The sequence below is a fragment of the Arachis hypogaea genome, chromosome 17, assembly GCF_003086295.3.
Source record: "Arachis hypogaea cultivar Tifrunner chromosome 17, arahy.Tifrunner.gnm2.J5K5, whole genome shotgun sequence".
NCBI lineage: Eukaryota > Viridiplantae > Streptophyta > Magnoliopsida > Fabales > Fabaceae > Arachis > Arachis hypogaea.
Genome location: NC_092052.1, coordinates 1,747,389 through 1,757,078, shown reverse-complemented (window position 1 = coordinate 1,757,078; position 9,690 = coordinate 1,747,389). Strand labels below are relative to the sequence as shown.

Genomic DNA, 9,690 nt, shown 5'->3' with positions numbered 1-9,690 from the left:
AACAAAAGAATTCATAAAGCCCAACTCCCTGATCACTCCTTGCGCCTTATTTCCACTACAGCGGGTTTCAAAGAGAAGAGTTATATCTGACTTGTAATCTTTTTTGTACTCTTTCAGGGTTCAAATGGTAGCCTTATTCGCTATCCCTCTAGTATTCCAAGCAAAAACAATTATTGTCATATAGAAGGGGAAGAAGAGGAAATACCAGGCCCCGAGGCCTTACGCAAGTTGCATATCTTCCCCTTGTGGGGATTGGTCATTTGTATCACAAAAGGTCTCATCAATGATTTCCAATATATGAAAAGACTTTGTTAGATAGACAATGACTTTTGTGAACAATGAGTTCTAAAATTGGCCCAATAAAGTAAAAATACACTATACCCCAAATTACCCACCTAAATCTTAATATTAGGATAACCATCTGCATACCTAGTGAATTAAACATTTGATATATCTATTGTTTACATTATTTAGTATTTTCATTGTCTACTTATACTTTTCTTATATAAAATCACTCTTTTAATTTTTTCACTCTAGGGATAATTTATATTAATTAAGGTTGATGATGAATAATGGGAATCAAGCAGAGATCATTTCTTCTTCTTATAGTGATCCCAAACAACTCACTCATATCAAGTTCTTCATTCTTGATTCCATTGGGAAGCTTCCAATCAAAATGATAAAGCAATTGAGCAAGTGGCAACTCCATGTTTGGTGTAGCAAATGCAATCCCGGGACACATTCTTCTTCCACCACCAAATGAAATAAATTCAAAGTTTGTGCCTCTATTATCAATTGAATAATTATCAACAAACCTCTCTGGCTTAAATTCCATGGCATCAACCCAATACCTTGGATCTCTTCCAATTGCCCAAGCATTGATAATAATTCTAGAAATGGCTGGAATTTGATACCCTTTGATTTGGCATGGTTCTTTGTTCTCTCTAGGAACTAACAATGGCAGAGATGGATGTAACCTTAAGGTTTCTTTGATGATAGACTTAAGGTATGTCAATTGGTGCAATTCTGATTCATCCACATACCCTTTGCTACCATAAACTCTTCTAACTTCAGCTTGTGCAGCTTCCATCACTTTTGGTTTCTTTATCATTTCAGCCATTGCCCATTCCACAACTGTTGAGGATGTTTCTCCACCACCAGCAAATATATCCTGCAAATGAATTAATTATAATAAAGGTTTTGCTAACAAACATGTTAAGGAATTAATAATCTTATTAGTATAAAGAAAAAATTATAAAAAATTAAATAGTCAAAACTTTTGATGCATTTAAATTGTAATATATATAAAGTTTTATCAGAAAAGAGCTAATTAATCCCAAATAAATGATATGTTAGTAATTTCTGTTGATCTTTTATAAAAAAATTGTATATATGTAATGTTGAAAAAAACATAAATATTTAATAATGAATTTTTATTAAAAAATCAACTCTTTGATATTTCTCTTGTATCTCGTCAACGAAGCTACAAAAAATTTCAACAATATTATTGTATCCACGTTAAAATAAAACTAAATACGAACCACAACTTTTCACAATTAAGTCTAAAGTTTTATGATCACTCTTATATTGTAAAAATTTAAGAAAATAAATACCGGCAAAATTTTCTGAACACGTGGCTTGTTTAGGTTCACAAAAAACAATTAAATTGATAATAATTGTCTTGATTAGACTAACCTGAATGACTGCTTTAATGTTATCATCAGTTAAGGGATATTCAGAATCTTTTTGTTGAAATTTGAGAAGAACATCAACTAAATCTTCCCTGCCTTCTTCTTCTTTACATTTGCCACCTTTTTTATTTCTATGATCATCTATGATGTCTTGTAATATCTTATCAGTCTTTATATACAGTTCTTCAAGCTTAGACTTGTCTCTACTCATCATTTCAAGCACTACTCTAATTGAAGGATACAGATCAGCAATACAATTTTTTCCTGCTATTTGCAATGCTTCTTCAAAAGATGATATAAAAACTTCCTGGTAACTATATTTTTTACCTATATTGTCAAATAAAAAACATACAATTATTAAATAATAAATATGATAAAGTTATATGTAATGAGATGTAAAATCCTGATAGAATTATCATAGTAAAAATTAATTATTATATTAAAAGAGTCTAAAATCTTACAACATTATTTATTTGTTAGTTTTTAGAGTAAAGTATATTTTTTTTTTTAAAATTTGACAAAAATTTTAAAAATATTATTAAATTTTATTTTTTTTAATTTTGTCCTAAAAAATTTTTATTTGCATCAAATATATTTTTTATGGTTAATTTTTCAAAAATTTAAAACTAATTCAACAATAATTTCTTAAGAACAACCCTCAACACAAACAAATCAAGCATCATTTTTATGCATTATTGTTAGATTGGTCTTAAATTTTTTGAAAATTTAGCCGTTTAGGATATATTTGATACAAATCGAAAACTTTTAGAATAAAATTAAAACAAAATAAAATTTAAAAATATTTTTAAAACATTTGTCAAATTTCAAAAACAAAAAATATATTTTACCCTAATTTTTAATATAAGACTTTTTTTTTAATATTCCTCTTATGAGACTCCTAACATGTATAGTATATTTTTAAGATTCAATATTTAAAAAATATTAAAAAATTATCACCACAAAAATTAACTATTATGATGAAAGAATCTAAGATCTTATAAATTTATTTTTAATATATAGTGGCTTCCCTAGGATTTTTTTTACCATGATATTCTTGACAATACACTAATAATAATAATAATAATAATAATAATAATAATAATAATAATAATAACAATAAATGTAAAAAAAAAAAAAAAGTATTTGCGCTGTGAATAAATTTCTTTTTACCAAATACTATTCTAGCCGAGATTCCATAGGTCATTGATAAAATCTTTTGAGAGAGATTAAAAATGGAGCCTTCACTTTGAGATATTGTTTTGACCAACTCTGAAACCTCTGCTTCTCTTATGCGCCTAAAAGATTGAACACACTTTACTGTAAATAACTCCATGGTGCATATCTTTCGTACATGCCTCAAATACTCTCCATAGGGGCCAAAAGCAATGGCTTTTCGATTGTAATTCATGACTCTTGCAAAGAGAACGTTTGGCCTATCACAAAAGTTGAGATCTTGAGTCTTCATAATCTCTTGTGCCATTTCAGGTGATGTAACTATTATGTGGGACACTTCTCCTAGTTTAAGGTGCATTAAGGGTCCATATTTGGATGCTAAGTTTCTTAGGCATTCATGGGGCATTGATCCTACAAGGTTGTGCATGTTTCCTATTATGGGTAGTTTTTTTGGTCCTGGGGGTAAATTGGTAATATCCTTCGAAGAACTAAATTTCTTAATGGCTATTTTCAATAGCATAAAGAGAAAGAGGAAGGTGGTGAAGATAGAGATAAGGTTTTGAAGATCCATGGTATGTGCTAGAGTAATGTATAGTTGAGGAAGAAGGAACTAATAGGAGAGAAAGATATACATAACTCAACTATATATATAATCCTTTTTTTTTGGTGAAATAAAAAATATAGATTTATTTAGAAAATAAAATAAATACAATATTGCAATTTTAAGACAAACTTTGTATTTTTTTAATAAAATAAAAAAAATTGTGAACATAAATAAAAGCAAATATGATTTTAATTTAATTTCTATTTTATCATCAAATAAATAATATTATTATGAAAAACAATTAGTAGTCACAGATTATTATTTAAATATAAGGTACAGAAAATAATATGTGGCGAGCCTAAGTCAGATAAAGTGGACAAATTAAGGATGATCACTACTCATTGATATTTCTGATTTCCTCATCGAAAGAATATGCGCTTGTCTGCTTGAAATGGTATAAACCAAATTAATAATAAAAAAAAATAGCAACAATAATCTGAGGTCCATATAAAATTTGGAGTTTTCGAATATATAAATTTTATAGAGATATTCTGAAAAAATGCTTGATAAATCACTTCTTTTATTGCTACTTATTATCTTTTGTGTCAAAATAAAGTTGATTTTAGAATAATGTTATATATTTAATTTTTTTTATAAATTAATAAATTTAATTAAATTAAATAATAAAATTTAAAATAATATTAATTATAAAATTTAGATGTTATATATATAAAATTTAGAATAATATTATATATATTAGACTAATTTTATTAAATTTGATTAAAACAAATTTTAGATGTGTTATATTATTTTTTATTTTAATATATAAAATAAATAATTATTGTAGTCTTGCAATAAAAAAACTTCAGTCGTTGCATGAATGATTAGGAGTGGTAATGGGTAGGGTAGGGTAGGGTTTGGATCTAACTCTAATCCTATCCGCGGGTTGAGATTTTTATATAAACTCAACCCTACTCTATTTGCAGGTTGAAAATATCCCAACTCTAACCCTATCCGCTTTTAACCTGTGTGTATCCAACTCTACTTGCGGGTTACAAAAAATATACAACATTATTATATAACTTGATGATAATTTAAAATAGAACTGATTTTTATGTAAAAAAAAAAAAAATTAAATTATCAATTAATGATTTTCTTTTAGTGGTTAAGGATCTTTTGCATGTAGTGAGAGGTCTTTAATTCAACATCCACTTAAAATATATTTTTATATAAATATATAACATAAACATATATAGAGTGCGAGTTGATCGGATAGAATTGAGGCTCAACCCGCACCCTATCCGACCTGCACGAAAATCCTACCCGCACCTTACTCTATCCGCTGTGAATCGGGTTGATAAGCCTACCCGGTCGAATAGGATCGGGTTGGGTACTCGCGAATAGAGTACATATTGCCACCTATGAATGATAGTGAGATGGACTGTCACATACGCATGTTCCGCTTGATGATAATAATAACTAACGTGTCCCACCCACATGTCTCTTTAGTTTCAAAAATGGACAAAAAGAGAAACAAAAAAAAAAAAAAACTATAACTCTATATATGTCACAAACTAAATTACAACCATGCAAATTCATATTTTATATATATATATATATATATATATATATATATATATATATATATATATATATATATATATATATATACTATACCCGACCTTAAAATAATAAGAAGTTAAATGCACATACATGTTAAGTTTTGAGATGGAAATTTGAGACACATAGGTGGATATATGTTAGTCACTCAGGTGCGCGATTAATAATGTGTGATGCAGCGAAGCTACAAAAGGGATATTTTATGTTGGTGTAAGTCAAATTCAATCTTTAATTATATCATTTAATAAGTTTTTGTTGAAGAAAGTTTTAAACTTTTTTTCAATCTGAACGTATGTATAAATCACTACTATAAAAATTCAAATTATTTCAAAATGGTCAGGTAGAACATTTTTTATATATTTAAAATAAAAACTTCTTAAATATATATATATATATATATATATATATATATATATATATATATATATATATATGCGCGCTATGCGTGTGTAAAAAACAAATATTTAATTGATTCTAAATTAAATTTTTTAAAAATTTAGTTGTTATGAGTATATTTGATATAATAAATTAAAATTTTTTGAGATAAAATTAAAAAAAAATAAAATTTAAAAATATTTTTAAAACGTTGGACAAATTTTAAAAATAAAAAATTATATATTTTACTTATTTAAAAATTATTAATAATGAAATGTACTTTTAATTACCGAAACTGTATTGAAAACTTGAAATATTAAAAGTATATTTTCAGTAAAAATTAACCATCAGAGTTTGTTGAGTTTGAAAAAAAAAAAAATAATTTGATAATGATCAAATGTTATAATATTGGGCCTGAATTTAAAGTAGTGTAAATAATTTGTTTTGTTAGTGTGCAACCAAAATTTAAAAGAAAGAATAACAAACAAGGCTCAATGATGGTCCAGACTCATAATCATAGCATTTAGCTCATTTATTCATGAAATGGAAATTTTTTTTCACGAAAATATCCTCTAAAATTGTGATTAGGGTTCTAAACGTGTGCGACACGCGTTTGTACAAAATTGTCAAGTCTTTTATATTTGTCTAACAACTCTTCATGCGCCATTAACAAAGCTTCTAACTCTTCAATTGACACTGGAGAAAACCTAGCAGTTATAGTGGTGATGAATGAGGTATACTCCTCTGGCAGCCCATTTAAAATAGCGTCTACATGATCAGAGTCATTTATCGTCGCTCCAACACAAATTAAAGAATCTACTACCTTCTTTATCTCTAGCAAATAATCGCAAATCGAACATTCTTTCTTCTTGTTTACTAGTTTGTTCTTGAGTTGTCTAATCTTCACCGTGATCTGTGATGCAAAGAAAGTCTCCAATCTTTTCCAGATCTAGTGAAAAAACATACATCCAACCATGTGTGTATTGAATCTCTTACGCATTGATGCAAGAAGCCAAATCTTGAGTTGTGCATCCTGTTTCTTCCATGTTGCGTATTTTGGATTCACTGTGCCTAAAGCTTCATCTTCAATTAAAAGATGCTTCATTGGAATTGACTCGCCTGTGATGTGATTCAACATTTCGTAACCTTATATCATAGATTCTACTTGATCTTTCCATGGCAAAAAAATTTTTTCATCCAGTTTCATTGCAATCGGACTTGAGAAAGCTTGAGCAATTTGTGCAGTAGTTAGTGATGCGGAAGTCATGGTCACAAGGATCTGGAGCTCTGATACCATATAGGTATCAGGCCAGAACTCAATAGAGAGAGCGAAGAAGAGAGATAGCGTTAGAGGAAAAAGAATGATCTGAATTAGAAAATGTATGGTTAGTTTACAATGGTGTGTGTGCCGATTTATATACCCACTAGTGTGACTAATCCTTTTAACAGACCCTCTGCATAACACACACACTCACTGCATGACAAATAGCTAATCACATTACAAAAAAGTTTAACTAACTATTATTATACACACCACATGCTAATCTCTTTCAATAAATTTAACTCAACTTCAAAATTAAGTAATTTATGAAATGAGAGATATTTTATATTTTTGAATTATTTATAGACTTTATCTTTGGGTTATAGAATTTGTAATAGAAATAGAAAAATGATCAAATGTGGTGAATAAAACATAATATATAAAATCATTCTTTTAATTTTCTCACTTTAGGAATAATTTATATTAAGGAGAATGCTAGGGAGACAATAACTTTGTTGAACAATATGAACAATCACTAATCAAATAAAACACACTACACCTCCAAATTAACCCTCTAAATTTTAATATTAAAATAATCATCCGTACACTAATAAAATGAACATCTGATATATCTATTGTTTACATTGTTTAATATTTTCATTGTTCACCTATACTTTTTCTTATATTAATTAAGGTTGATGATGAATAATGGGAATTAAGCAGAGATCATTTCTTCTTCTTATAGTGATCCCAAACAACTCAGTCATATCAAGTTCCTCATTCTTGATTCCATTGGGAAGCTTCCAATCAAAATGGTAAAGCAATTGAGCAAGTGGCAACTCCATGTTTGGTGTAGCAAATGTAATTCCGGGACACATTCTTCTTCCACCACCAAATGGAATAAACTCAAAGTTTGTGCCTCTATTATCAATTGAATAATTATCAACAAACCTCTCGGGCTTAAATTCCATGGCATCAACCCAATACGTTGGATCTCTTCCAATTGCCCAAGCATTGATAATAATTCTAGAATTGGCTGGAATTTGATACCCTTTGATTTGGCATGGTTCTTTGTTCTCTCTAGGAACTAACAATGGCACAGATGGATGTAACCTTAAGGTTTCTTTGATGATAGACTTAAGGTATGTCAATTGGTGCAATTCTGATTCATCCACATACCCTTTGCTACCATAAACCCTTCTAACTTCAGATTGTGCTCTTTCCATCACTTTTGGTTTCTTTATCATTTCAGCCATTGCCCATTCTACAACTGCTGAAGATGTTTCTCCACCACCAATAAACATGTCCTGCAAATGGATTAATTATAACAAAATTAAAGGTATTGCTAACAAACATGTATGTTAAGGAATTAATAATCTTATTAATTTAAAGAAAAAATTTTATAAAAAATTAAATAGTTAAAACTTTTGATGCATTTAAATTGTTATATATATATATATATATATATATATATATATATATATATATATGCATAATTTTATCAAAAAGTGCTAATTAAATCCAAATAAATAATAGAAATATGTCAGTAAATTTTGTTAATCTTTCATCAAAAAATTGATATAAGGACTAATTTGTCTAATCAAATAAAATATGAAAGGGTTAATTTTTTATTATTAAGAGATGGGTTGTTTAATTTACAAATGATCAGAGATAAGGCCATTACAAAATTTTCTGAATACGTGGCTTGTTTAGGTTCACAAAAAATAATTAAACTGATAATAATTGTCTTGATTAGACTAACCTGAATGACTGCTTTAATGTTATCATCAGTTAAGGGATATTCAGAGTCTTTTTGTTGAAACTTGAGAAGAACATCAACTAGATCTTCACTACCTTCTTCTTCTTCACATTTATTGCCACCTTTTCTATTTCTATGATCATCTATGATGTCTTGCAATACCTTATCAGACTTTCTATGCAGTTCTTCAAGCTTAGTCTTGTCTCTACTCATCATTTCAAGCACTACTCTAATTGAAGGATACAGATCAGCAATACGATTTCCGCCTCCTATTTGCAATGCTTCCTCAAAAGATGATATAAAAACTTCCTGGTAACTATATTTTTTTCCTATATTGTCAAATAAAAAACATACAATTATTAAATAACAAATACCATAAAGTTATAATAATAATAATAATAATAGGTAAAATTAAAGTATTTGCACTGTGTATCAAATTTTTTTTACCAAATGCTATTCTAGCCGTGATTCCATAGGTCATTGATAAAATCTTTTGAGAGATATTAAAAATGGAGCCTTGACTTTGAGATATTGCTTTGACCAACTCTGAAACCTCTGCTTCTCTTATGTGCCTAAAAGATTGAACACGCTTTGCTGTTAATAACTCCATGGTGCATATCTTTCGTACATGCCTCCAATAGTCTCCATAGGGGGCAAAGACAACGCTTGTGCCATTATAAGCCATGATTCTTTGATAGAGAACGTTTGGCCTATCACAAAAGTTGAGATCTTGAGTCTTCAAAATCTCTTGTGCCATTTCAGGTGATGTAACTATGATGTGGGACACTTCTCCTAGTTTAAGGTGCATTAAGGGTCCATACTTGGATGCTAAGTTTCTTAGGCATTCATGGGGCATTGATCCTACAAGGTTGTGCATGTTTCCTATTATGGGTAGCTTTCTTGGCCCTGGGGGTAAATTGGTAATATCCTTGGAAGAACTAAATTTCTTAATGGCTATTTTCAATAGCATAAAGAGAAAGAGGAAGGTGGTGAAGATAGAGATAAGGTTTTGAAGATCCATGGTATGTGCTAGAATAATGTATAATTGAGGAAGAAGGAACTAATAGGAGAGAGATTTATATAACTCAACTATATATATAATCCTTTTTTTTTTTTGTGAAATAAAAAATATAGATTTATTTAGAAAATAAAATAAATACAATATTGCTATTTTAAGACGAACTTTGTATTTTTCTAATAAAATAAAAAAAATTGTGAACATAAATAAAAGCAAATATGATTTTAATTTAATTTCTATTTTATCTTC

The 9,690-nt window shown here is 28.5% G+C and overlaps 2 protein-coding genes across 2 annotated transcripts; both read right to left on the bottom strand.

Moving 5' to 3' along the window:
- Positions 1-259: 259 nt before the first annotated feature.
- Positions 260-3,621, bottom strand: LOC112764672 (cytochrome P450 71D10). Its single transcript, XM_025810387.3, has 3 exons — positions 2,862-3,621; positions 1,696-2,018; positions 260-1,171 (listed from the first exon to the last, which is right to left on the bottom strand). Exons 1-3 carry the CDS (start codon positions 3,433-3,435, stop codon positions 554-556), a joined length of 1,515 nt encoding a protein of 504 aa, XP_025666172.1. The 5' UTR covers positions 3,436-3,621; the 3' UTR covers positions 260-553.
- A 3,465-nt stretch (positions 3,622-7,086) lies between these two features.
- LOC112764670 (cytochrome P450 71D10) lies at positions 7,087-9,507 on the bottom strand. The gene is made up of 3 exons (XM_025810386.3): positions 8,871-9,507; positions 8,427-8,752; positions 7,087-7,971 (listed from the first exon to the last, which is right to left on the bottom strand). Exons 1-3 carry the CDS (start codon positions 9,442-9,444, stop codon positions 7,354-7,356), a joined length of 1,518 nt encoding a protein of 505 aa, XP_025666171.1. The 5' UTR covers positions 9,445-9,507; the 3' UTR covers positions 7,087-7,353.
- Positions 9,508-9,690: the final 183 nt, after the last annotated feature.

Bases quoted from the DNA above. Each gene is read 5' to 3' on its own strand.
- LOC112764672 (XM_025810387.3), bottom strand. From the start codon at position 3,435: ATGGATCTTCAAAACCTTATCTCTATCTTCACCACCTTCCTCTTTCTC. The intron at 2,019-2,861 runs GTAAAAAGAAAT...TTGACAATATAG, and splicing joins CTCGGCTAGAATAGTATTTG to GTAAAAAATATAGTTACCAG. The intron at 1,172-1,695 runs GTTAGTCTAATC...ATTCATTTGCAG, and splicing joins ACATTAAAGCAGTCATTCAG to GATATATTTGCTGGTGGTGG.
- LOC112764670 (XM_025810386.3), bottom strand. From the start codon at position 9,444: ATGGATCTTCAAAACCTTATCTCTATCTTCACCACCTTCCTCTTTCTC. The intron at 8,753-8,870 runs GTAAAAAAAATT...TTGACAATATAG, and splicing joins CACGGCTAGAATAGCATTTG to GAAAAAAATATAGTTACCAG. The intron at 7,972-8,426 runs GTTAGTCTAATC...ATCCATTTGCAG, and splicing joins ACATTAAAGCAGTCATTCAG to GACATGTTTATTGGTGGTGG.